This window comes from Salminus brasiliensis, chromosome 22, assembly GCF_030463535.1.
Source record: "Salminus brasiliensis chromosome 22, fSalBra1.hap2, whole genome shotgun sequence".
NCBI classification, from domain to species: Eukaryota; Metazoa; Chordata; class Actinopteri; order Characiformes; family Bryconidae; genus Salminus; species Salminus brasiliensis.
In genome coordinates this window covers 26169840-26182778 of record NC_132899.1, presented here as the reverse complement: position 1 = coordinate 26182778, position 12939 = coordinate 26169840, and the positions used below count along the sequence as shown (strand labels likewise).

At 38.1% G+C, this 12939-nt stretch overlaps 1 protein-coding gene across 2 annotated transcripts in view; it reads right to left on the bottom strand.

The window, feature by feature from the left end:
• Nucleotides 1-12939, bottom strand: part of pcdh15b (protocadherin-related 15b) — a 218693-nt gene that overhangs the window by 184145 nt on the left and 21609 nt on the right. For both annotated transcript variants that reach the window (XM_072666593.1, XM_072666592.1), the window contains exons 3-4: nt 4545-4559; nt 4213-4278 (exon numbers count right to left, since the gene is read on the bottom strand). In XM_072666593.1, the coding sequence (XP_072522694.1) occupies nt 4213-4278; nt 4545-4559 (81 nt within the window). The remainder of the gene's footprint in view (nt 1-4212; nt 4279-4544; nt 4560-12939) is intronic.

The following is a 12939-nucleotide window of genomic DNA, read 5'->3' as shown; positions in this document are numbered from 1 at the left end:
AGGTCACCGAAGAGGATACTTTACCACGGCCTGACAGTTAATCTATTCCCCAAACAGCATCGACCTCCATCCACAAGTCAATCAACACATGCTAGTCCTCTCTCCCCCCACACCTGACACAGGTTTAGTCATAAAAGAGCAGCGAAGAGAAATGTAGCATGGGGTTGATATAATAATCATTATGTCATGGTTAAGAAGAGGGGAGAGGGAGAGAGAAACGAAGAAATGAGATCAAACACTCTTTTATAGGGTCTCATCCTCCATTGACACTTTATGTGCCTTGTCCAATTGATATAGAATTGGTTCTTTTTAATAAAAGCCTTTTCAGCACAATAACTCTGGTCATTTCCTGGGAAGCCAATGCACAGCTGCGTGAATGAAAGGAGCGATAGATGAGACAAAATGGCAAAACTGCTGAGACAAGATAAGTGCTAAGCAGAGGTACAAGAAGTACTGAAATCCCATTACCGATTTTAGAACAGATTCTATTGGAACTCATTCAAACACATCAAACTGATACTGAAAGCAAAAGTAAACATGTCAGTCCGTGTCAGTCCGTGTTTTCCAATCCTAAATCGCCTACTAAAAATCACATATTTACAGACAGCCAAAGAAGAAACTAGCAAGCTAGGCGTGAGCTTAAGTGATACTTCATAAGAATGCACCGGTTCAGTGAATTCTGGGAATACCCCGATATCAAATGTATCTATGCAAATATTAAGCTTTCTCTGGGATTTCTCTGAACTGTTAGTTTTCCAGCCACTTTGTCATGGCCTACAAGAAGACCTAAATGGTCACGATCAGGTGTGAGTAAACTGGTCTCCACCAAGAACCACCAAGGCACGGTCCTGCCACAAACTGGAAGCTGCTGGAACACCAGTTACTGTGTACAGTCTACCAAGTTTTCCACTGCCATGGATAGAGAGCCTGCCATTCGAAAAAGAAGCACAATCTCTTCAAGCTCAATTTAAGTTCGCAGCTGAACACATAGACAGACAAAGGGGAACCTTTTCTGTGCCAAATGAGAGAGATTGAGAGTTTGTCCACAATGACCAACACACAGGCCTGCCATGAACTGGAAGCTGCTGGAACACCAACGTCATCATCTATAGTCAAGTGAAAGAGAGCCTGCCACCTGAAAAACATGCTCCCGTTCCAAAACGTGACATCTTCAAGCTCAATTTAGGTTTGCAGCTGTAAACATGATTTTCAAAGTTGGGAAATTTATCATTGGAATTAACATGAATTACCAGGTACTTATGGGAATTATGAGGAATTAATGGGAATAAAATGGGAATATTCGAAGCTGAAGATGAGAAACTTGTGCATAGTTGGTAAAAACATATACTGAGCATAATCTAGAAATCATCTGGACATATCCTGTGCATGTGATGGAAAGAAGAGTGCATGCAGGAGGGGTGGTCTTAATAGTCCTTCAGTGTGCAATGTGCCATATGCCTGGGATTGAGGAGCAGCTTTGCTATTCAACTGTTTTGGTATCATATCTAATTATTTTAGCCAGGATTATGCTTCAGTATATATTTTTTACCAACTATATGCAAGTTTCTCACCTTTAGCTTTGAATATTCCCATTTTATTCCCATTAATTCCCATAATTACCTGTTTATTCCCATGGTAAATGTATTTCTATTGTCAAGCCTTCATGTCTGCTGCTGACAAAAGCAGTCTATTGATAGTATATAATATAGTTCCCAATTAAATTATCCAATATTTGTCAAATATTTGTCAATTTCAGAACGCCCTGCCCACCAAAGAAGACAACTTTGCAAAATAAATTAATGTTACTTTCTATTAAAGATGTACACACATTCTGCCCCCGCAAAAAAGCTGAAAGAAATCATTGAAAGCCCAATAGCGCCATGGCATTCATGTCCATAATGTGTTTGTCTTTGTAAGCAATTGTCTGCGAGAAAATTCAGATACCATTATACATTCCTAATACTTTTACATGTTTTTACATTACTACATTACCATTTTTCAACAGAAATAAACGTTTGCCATAAAATGCAAATAAACTGGAATTGTTATTATGTAAACAGAGCTGTTAGCTATGCATGCAGCTTCAGTTAAGCCCAAAGCTAGGAAGCCCTATCCGCACTTCATAGTGCATAGTGACCCCTCAGCATCATCACTGAATCATCAACTACAAATAATTGGCAGCTTTTCTCCCAGGCACAGCAGAAAATGCCTGAATGAGATAGCATATACTAACATTGACAAGATTTATGCAATGGGCAGATGTGCCACTCTTTTGTGCCTTTAAATCTCTGAAAGAGTGAACCTACTTGTCATATTTGTCTCACTGAACGGCCTTATAAACAAATTTGCACTCTCCTCAGCAGCTGGCAAAAGGTTTTAACCTGGTGTTTATCAGTCAGTGCTACCTAATGAGCTATCAAGCGCCACGGCAAAGAGGCCTGAGAGGCTAAAGATTTTATCAATATGTCTTCATTTCAAAGTTAGCTCCAGCCAGAGCACTTTTAAGAGGTGTGCTCTTGAAAGCAGCATTTTTTGTCAATTTCAATGCCTTATTTGAAAAGTAAAAAAGGTAAAAACAAATGATTTCTCTTTCACAGACACTCAGAACTTGACTGTTACAAACATACCAAGTCTTTAAACGCAGTTGCATATGCACTAGAACAGTGGCCCTCAAACCAGTCCTCATGACCCCTCAGACAATCTATTTTTGATCTACCAAATGTGGACTGTCAGGGGGTGGGGGTGTCCTGAAGACTGGTTTGACAGCCTGTTGTAGTGAATATGTTTAAACTGTGTTTAAAGAATAGGTACACTATTTGTCTAAATGTCTGTGCACATACAGAGCTCTTGTCCCAGTAGAGATATATTGCCAATAGAATACAGTAGATAAACATGGACCTATTGGCACCATATCTAATGCAAGACATAGGCTAGAGGGGTATTGAGTCCCCAGCATTGAGCTGTGGAGAAGTAGAATTGTGCTCTCTGGAATGGCAGTGCTCCATCCAATACTTTTATGGTGAGTTTGGGAGTAGGGGAAGAGGTTGATCATCAACACCAACATCTTGACCAGAAATCTCCAAAATCTAGTAGAAAGCCTTCCCTGGGCAGTTTTCCTTCCCTTTACTCCAACAAAAGCAGACTAGCTAAACCCATTTTAATACCACTTATTCCAGAAGAAACAATTAATGTGCCGGTGGTGCCATACCAAATTCCATCAGATTGTATTGTTTGTCCAACCCGCATTATAAACTAGTATTCTAAGACTAGTTAGATTTACATTTACGGCATTTAGCAGACGCTCTTATCCAGAGCGACTTACAAAGTGCTTTGCTATTTACTCAAGAAAACCTTATCTAGAATAGACTAATAGTTCAAAGATACCTCTAAGTTTAGACATTACTAAGCACAAGACAGTAAGGTGACCATAGTACTCTATTCGTCCAAGTGACTAGTGACACTATGAGTCTTACTAAGTGAATGGCTTTTCAGCTTTTTAGCTTTCGTTTGTAGCTTGGCCAATGCAAAATGCCAGTCCTCCTATCAAACCTGTCAAAAGGTTTGCTAATGTTCAAAGCCAATTACAGAGCTAGCCCAAAAAGTCTACCTCAAAAAAGACAGGGCTGCCCACAAAGAAAAAGATCTATTAGATAAAGAGGCCCCCGACTGTGGAGGCATGCTGAACACCATCTGTGATGTGGCAGCCCAGCCCTGTGAGGTGCACCATGGGAGGTCTAAAAAAGCCAGTGAATTACACATTTGCCACAACAGGAGCCTCTATCATTAGTGCAACAGACACGTTTTCTGCATCCATAAATTCTCTAAACGAGACAAATCTTAACAAATCTGTTTTTGTCTGGAGACATCTATGGGTATGAAGAGCACAGGCACAGACTAAAGTTTTCAAACCTAAAATCCAAGAGGAATTTTATTTTCACTTTCCGGTCCGCAGTGAAAGCACTGGCAGTGAAAAGCACAGGCCAGCTTTTGTATATTCACTCTCAACAACTCTCAATAACAGCCAACATGTCCATCTGATATATCTCATAAAAAAATTGCCAAGTAATCTCCTTTCCCTTTTCCCCCCAAATACACTCCCTATTTACTGTCACAAAAATGTGAGCCCTCATGATATCGAACACGCTGACACATTTGTGCAAGCAATTGGAGTGGTTTCTTTGTACGACTCATGAAAAGAAGATCAATACCTACCATTAGGACTCTCTTCATCTATGGCAACTATGGTGGCTGGTGGGCCAGTTCTGGAGAGCTTGCACTCTGAAAGGTGGAAAACGACATTACAAAATCATCAACCTTAAACACCATACATACAACTCATTCTCTGACATCTGAGCTATCAGCAGACATTTCAATTTCAGGGAAGGTTAGGGTTTCCCATTACACCACTCTCATGCACAGTCAATACATAAAGAGCAGTAGCCCGAGATATGGGTGCTTTTTTCCCCCAAAATGACTTTCTATGCTTCTTAGAAGGGCACTTAAGTGACACGAGATAAAGAGAAGAAAAAGGATGACAGACGTACCTTCATACTGCCAGTCTGCGGTCAGACACAGTGGCCACAGCAAAGCGAGAGAAAGAGAAAGAAAGAGGAAAGAGGAACATGAAACGATACAGGTTTTGTAAATACAGAGAACTACTCTTTGTATTAGTCATTGTAAATATTTCCTATATATATATATATATATATATATATATATATATATATATATATATGGAATATCATTTCATATTGATCAAATGAACTTGATTCAATATCAAGTTCATTTGACATACCCATGCGTGAAGACGTACTGCACTCAGGCATCCCATATGATTAGTTTTGTAATGCTAAAGATATGTTACTTTAGAAAAGTGTCTTTTCAAAATTATTTACTTGATGATTGGTATAGAAAGATATAGATACATTTGGTACTGGGGCCACTGAGCCAGTGACCTAAAGAAACATGATTAGTATTTACAGTACACATTGTATTTATGATTAACAAGCATACTTCAGTATTAAAAAATTAGGTATAGTTACAATCATTACAAATTAGGATTATATAGCTTTCTTTTGTCCAGGTAACGCAGCCAGTATACTTCAATTCTGAACTTTAGGAATATTCTGTGCCTTTGCTCTCTTTTCGTATTCTATTCAGGCAATGGTCTGTTCTCAGATTTTTTTCTCTCTACTTATTACTAACCTGCGATCAACAAGAGTCAACAAGATCCTAACCAGTCCAGGCATTGGATGTATTTTATCTTAAGCACACCTGATGCAACTATTGATTTGCAAATATGTGCTCTTATAAAATATTCTACTCAGAGGGTTGAATAATTATGAGACTGCAGTATATAATAACACTTATTATATTAGTTATGTTGAGCCATTTAAACTGTTATTGTCTGATTTGTTGCAAACAGCTAATGGTTCGTAGTGAATGTTGATAATGAACCCAATTTGCAATAGTGGTTGAATAACAGTTTAGATTGCAACTGTGTTTCATTTTGCTAACAGTTACATGAAGGGCTGTCTGTTCATCACAATATATTCAACCAAATTACATAAATGGTTAGTGATTTTTTAATAATATAATTTGTTTATACCTATATCAGTGACAAATGGTTCCACATCCCTGACTTCTACGATGTAAGAAAAAATACAGAAAATTGCAGTGCTGTTTCAATAACCAAAATCACAGTATCTTATATAGTTTCAGTATCTGCTCACAGTATTTTAAATATTGCAAAAATGCATGGCAGACAGTGGTTCTTGTTTAAACTGTCTTCAGATCCCATTGTTCTGATTGCAAAAAAATAAACTTCATATGCATATGATGGTTTGATTTCATACTTTGATAGTTTTTTTTAAATTTTGATAAAAAAAATAGCAGTATATTGCCTTGCTTAGAGTATCACAATATTTCGTGATATCTGAGAGAATATCTGAATCATGATTGCCAGGTTCTTGCCAATAAACAATAGCCCTAGACTTCTACACATCATATGTTTAGTCTTATTTTTGAATACTTGTTCAAATGAGTCAGTTTTAGCCTAAATTATTGGATTTATTTGAAAAATACTGGAAAATATTTCTTTAAATTCCTTCAGTGGAATTAAATGAATTTACTCTAACATGACCAGCAGTAGCCATAGCAGTGGTACTGATACTGGTACGGTACATCTGCATCTGCACTGGTGCGATACCAAGACAGATAGACAAACAGACGAAAGGCGGATAAAGAAAATAAACTCAGTTGAGCTTGGCTGGGTTTCAGCATAACCGTCAGTATGTTTTCACTCTCTGCGTCAGCTGAGCGACTTATTCAGCTGTTAGCATTAGCAGAAAAGGGGGCTTTTGCCTAAAACCCCTCGGTCTTTCAAAGTGTGTTTAGTGCCGACGCTGCAGGAGCTGGGATTTACAGTGGAGTGCAATGAGACAGCGCTACACAGCGCCGCACTGGACTAAGTCCTTGAGTGAATGATTTGATTAACATGCTCCTTCATGGCTGGCAGTGGGAGATATATAGCCACAGCGGCTGCATTTGTTACCAGCAGAGGAGATCCGTTTTTTTACGTCGTTCTCTTCATTCACCACTGCTTCTCTGGCTCACCAAAAAATGAACAGCTTGTTATGAGAAGACAGAAAGTGGCATGTAAATTACACCAAATCAACATTGTGAATTTTAAGGCAAGACACATCAGCAGAAAACGGCCCTCGCCGGAAATGTATGGTGAAATAAAAGCTGCTTCAGAGAACCCCAGTTCATAGACGACAATAAGAACAAAAACATTCACAATATGGTAATCACTAATGTTGCACTCTGATCTAACATTAAGTTTTAAGATCATGATGAGCATTGTCATTGATATCTGTTGCTTCTGTATTCACGCTAGGCAATGTATTACTATTATTCCTGGACTATCTCTGTCCTGTACATTTTAGCATTGACCTGCTCTCACACACACACAATACGCTAAGTATTGCTTTTGGAAAACCCAGCCTAGGTTTTTTGGAACAGGTAAAACACCAAAATGTACGGGACAGGGTGCTCCAGAACTAGAGTTGGACACTGCTGATCTAAACCTGAATATGCAACACATTAAAAGACGACAAAGAAACAGAGCATAGTATCTGCATGAACGGAATCGTGAAAGTAGTTGATATCTATAGTAGATGTCAGCCCATTATGCAATTTATTTACAATCTAATAGTGAGGGGGGGGGGGTTAACAGCTGCTTGATTTGTTCCATACGAAACTGTTTTTTTTTTTATAAATAATAAATATTATAGTGTTTCATAGCCTTCTATAAATGTGGCACTATGGTTTGCTGGTGATGCAAATTTTAGAAAAAAAATATATATACATATATGTATGTGTGTGTGTGTGTGTGTGTGTGTGTGTGTGTGTGTGTGTGTGTGTGTGTGTGTGTGTTTTAGGCTTTTTCTTTTCTTTTCTTTTTCTTTTAGTATAAGAGACAACTGGTCCACTGACTAACACTGACTCTCAGCTCTAGACAATGCTTTTGTCAGAGCTGTAATAAGATGTCCCATTACACCTGTTCATGAACAATGCAGTTCACACAAGGCTGTGCTACTTCACATTTCTGGACATGAGGTCCTATCTTAGTGAGATAGCACTATAAAAAGCACCGTGATAAACATTTCGTAACATCCCCTCACTGTGGAACATAAACTATGAACAACTGTATTAATATTAGTTACACTTGCAGTAAAATGTTTTAAGTATATAAATGATTAATTAATGTTTGGGAGTCTTGTTTCTCCCTGAAAAAGAGATTCTAATTGGTCTCTGAGACTGACTCTCTTTTGTCCAACCCCCTGCTGAATCAGAGATTGGTTGTGCTGTGGAGTTCTGTGGAGTTTCCCTGTTTGGGGCTGTGGATGTTTGACAGTTAAAACTCACCGTTGAGAAAATGGATTTTGAATTTACTTGGTTGGCTGAATTAGAATCTTTATTGAGCCACAAGTTTCTGTAATGTAATTCCTAATGTAATTCCTCTAGTTTTATATCCTAATTACTTAACACTGATACATGTTTTCTGTTGCTACCAAACCCAGTCAATATTCAGCTAATATCAACAGAAAATGTTGAGTTGGATATCAAAGGAGAATAAAATAAAGATGACTAGAACACCTTCAATATTGTCTGATGCGTTAATTTACACATTGAATATTGGCTGATAGGACCATTCACTTGATTTTGGCAAAGGACAGCTTAGCAAGTGGGCTTTAATATCAGACTTTCATCCTTCAGATTTTGTTGTGTTCTGTGTCCAGCTTCACTCTCCTGAAACAGAGCACTTTAACATTTGTAATGGTTTGTAATCAGACTGAGGGTCTGATCACATTTATTAAATAACTGATTTAAAATTGTGTGGTGACCCTGTAAGCAAACAGAACTTTTTCCACTCCCGGTAACACACTAATATACTATATATATATAAAAATGTACACTGCCAAACCCTAATTGTGATACAATATTTCTGCTACAACATCCATTCGTACTCCATAGCTTGAAGTAAATTCTTGGGCCAAGCTTCCATTCGCACAGTGACTCTAAAACCCCTCCTTGGTCTGTTGCTCATGAATTAGAGATTAACAGCACATGTGTCATGTTACATGACATGAGATGCGCTGACACACTAAACCCAAGCAGGCGGGGGCTCAGTAACTGGCCTGCTGTTCACAAGCGCTGTTTCAAAGGGACTCCAAACAGCCTGCCACCTTTCCATCAAAGATTTATAGTGTATGACTCTGCAATCTCTTTATACTGTGCAACATGGCCAATGGCTGTGAAAGTTCTTTGACAGCATAGTGCACTGGACTGAATTAGATTGTGTTTAGACATGCAGAGAATTTTACCAGTGTGTGGAAATATGAATAATGTGTTATTTTATTAATTGTGGTTCCTTCAAGGTCTGTGTTGGATTTGACAGGCCTGAATGTGTCCAAAGTTGAAGGACAACAGGAGTGACTAATGTGGAGCAAAATGTAAGTTGAAATGATATCAGTGTGCTTGTGTGACCATCCCTGCAAAGGCTAATATATGCATTCTAAAAACAGAGTGGTCTGGTAGCCTTTCACAGCGTTTTTTCTGGCCACGTCACACGTATTTAAGTACTTACATCACATGCACAGCCTCAGAAAGAGGATTCATCAGGTTCCTGGCAGGTTAGCTGAGCAACTGCAGCACTGCCTCTGTTGTTTGCGAAAACAGAGCAAGGCACTATTCTCAGGCACTTTCTGTGTGCTAACCTTGCTGTCGTTTTGTAAACACAACCTATACAAACATAAAAATGCTTTTCTCCTTAATGAAAAAGTCACTTTTATAGATATGTTTTGAAAATCTGTATGTGCATTGAAATGGTTTAAAATCTGCATACAATTATGCTGATAAGAATGACAGCTGTCTTACATCCTCTGAAAGCATTTCCTTCACCAAATTTTGACTGAGCTCTTTCTGAATACTCCACCCTGAACTACTTCACTGACGGAATGGATGTAAACTTATCTAAACTTAACTAAACGCTCTAAAAGGAGGCCACACCACCATGCACATTTTTATTACTTTGAAGTACTTTTTTTGCATGCTCTGTGTTTTAAATGCAGTAATATTTCCTCCATAATATTTTGGGGCAAACGCATATATTATTTGTATTTGCTTCCATGCTCAACAGTTTTAATCAAACAATTTATATTAATTTGCTTTCAAAACAAAATGAGAAAATATTTAGACACATAAAATATTTTAACCCCATTAATAGAATCCCTCATGAGAGCACAAATTAGCAAATCAGGTGATATATCAACTGATAAATTAGTTGCATATATCACCAATTAGTTGCATCAGACATCTTGATATAAAACATCAAATACTTGGACTTTGTTGGCTGTGATGTTTGATAGCATGTTAAAAATATGGTCAAGTCAAAGAAAGTTGTCCAAAACATTAAGAGATAACAGTCTTGCACAAAGAAGGGGAAAGCATATAAAAAGACCAAAGACACTGAGTTATAGCTGGAAGCATAGTGCACAGTTCAGACAAACACTGGCTACACTATGCAGATAGTAGAAAGAGGAAGAGGAAGCTATTGCCCACTGCCACCAGATTCCTGGGAGGCAAAGGACCTGCAGCAAGATTTGGTGGCAGCAGGCATGGAGGTTTCAGCTTGTACAGTAAAGTGCATACTAAATGCTGAAGGTCTCCATGCCTGTACACCTCTACTGACCAAAAAGCACAAGACAAGTCAGCTTCAATCTACTGAAACCTATTTAAGTAAATTTCGGAATTCTAAGATGTGATTAAAAAAACTTTTTGGGCCAATAATTCAGCAGTATGTCAGGAGAAGGAAGAATCAAGCACACCCTGAGAACACCCTGCCTACAGTGAAAATGCCATGGCAGTGGCGTGGTGATGCTCTGGGGCTGCTTTGTTTCCACTGGCCTCGAAAACCCACAGCATGTTTGATTCAATTAAGTATCAGGAAAGTCTAGGAGAAAACATCCTGCCTTCTGTGAGGAAGCTGAACCCTGGGCATAAGTGGACCTTTCAACAAGAAGTTGCAAATTCTTAAGAAGTATTCAATTTACTGTGAATAATTAAATACATCCGCAGGCACCATAAATATTAAATGTCATAATTATTATAAAAGACAATCCCTTTTAACAGAACTTTTAACAAGTATCTGAAGTACTATTGCAGCACTATCACTATTCTAAATATAGATGAATAGACATACAGATTGCAAACCAATATGTTCCTCAAATAGGAGTGTAACAGATTACACATTTTTTGGATCACCAACAACTAAAAACAGAAACAAATGAGAGACACTAGTTTTAGCTTTCAGTTTGAAAGTATTTTGTTTTACTGCTTTGTTTGTATTAACGACTTGTGTGATTGCCTCTCCTGCACGCTCCTTTTTGATTCTTTCATCACGTGGAGTTATCCCATAACTTAATTTTGCTTCTCAGTCCAACCATGTGTGGGGAACCTGACCATAGGAAAGCCGACCTAGACTCCAAGCCAAATACTTCAGAGTCTGCCCTCCCATTCTACCTCAGGGCATGGTCCACACTAGCAAAATTGCTTGCTTGTACAAGTTAACAGTGTAGTCCATCGTTCTGAGGTTGAGCTACTCAAAGATTTCTCCTTTTTACAGTTTCCATTTGGGAATCACTAATAGACCTCACACCAATAGACGTCTGCTTTTCACGCACTCACACCAGAATGATGTTGACGTAGATGTATGGTTGTGATCAAGGTGTTGCTCATGACTCTAGTGGCTCAAAGTTTCTGGATTATTTATGATCTGTTACACCACTACTCTTAAAGCAAACATTTAATATCTGTACTTGGTAGCAGATCTTAAACACATACAGAATAGGAGTACAATTATCTTCTGCTGCAATACAGTACGTTTCTGTCACTGTTGCTCACTGTTTGAGAGTGTCTTTCTCTGATACTTTCTGGAAGATGTGATCTAGCTCATCCAGGTTGGTTGGATGATCCTTGTGCCCTTTTATTTTCAAATAGTTTCACGGATTCTCAATTGGATGGAGATCTGCTTTTTAACTTGGCATTCATCGTTTTGATGCTTTGGCCTGAAACAGGCTGTCTTGCAATATCTCCCAATATTTTGTGCCATCTTTTAAATTTAACAAGATTCTCAGTTGTTGCTGAAAAAAGAAAAAAGCATCCCACTCCAAACTTCACTACACAAAATATCAACGTGTCAACTGTAATACAGTCAAACCTAAAGACATACATACATACATACATAATCCTTATATAGTTATTTGGTCCCTAAATAATTCTAAGTCATCATTTAGGAACCTGTACCCCTGCGCAACCTGCACAGCCTCTCATACACACCAGGCTGGTGTCTAAACTAACATTCATTGCTTATGGCAACGAATGCTTGGACAGGAGCCAGCAAGAGTAATCACAGCAGAAATCCATACTCATCAATAAACAAACACACGGGCAATGCCCTGATCTCTATTCAGCCTTACAACTAGTGTGTAGCTCTGCACAGACACTGCCTCCCTATTGAGGGTCATCAATGGACTATTAATGATTGCTTGTTTTTAAATTGTCTTTTGGGAGACTGGCTGGCTGCCTAGAGATAGGCCAGCAGTTTCATTATAATAATTTATTGTTGGCTTCTTTAGGAAAGCATTTAAAGGCCATTTTTTAAAAGTTGTTTCTTAACGGTGAGCTCCAACAGCTTGGAAAATCAAGCCAAAGTCCTTCAACAAGATTAAACTAGGTCTCAAAGATGTATCATGATGTTTAAATATTGTAACTGCTTCGAAAGCATACGTTTCTCAACTACCTTCTTTAGCACCCTTCTAAACCTTATTAACAAACAAAAATCAATATATTGTTAAAAAGAATCATGTCATTTAATTACCCTATTTTACAGATCTTGATCTTAAGAAGACACCTGTCTGTGCAGATTTAGACACAATCATGGCTTTGTCTCACCGTATCCAACTGTTCATTATTTTCATCAGCATTATCAATTCCTTAAAAAAAGGTCAGATGTAAAATAAAAGATTTTTAAGAACACCAAATGGATTGAATTACATCTAACTCAATTAAGCTTTTTACTCGTTGGCAGAAAAGGGTACATTCTATGACGTGATCAAGCAGTTAACAGCGCTAAGGGAGAAGAATGCGCACATGTAACAATAGTCTCATCTCACTAGATACAGCAATATTTTTCAGTATTAATGGTTCAACTAGGTAATACTTCAGAGAGGGTACACAGTAGGGCTGCACAATATAACACAGGTTTTTGCAATACTGAGGTCACATTTTGGTCAAAATAATGCAAACCTATTTAGAAACATTACAAAATTGCTGATTTTAATATTCTGCAGATCACAATTACACTATAATCACAGT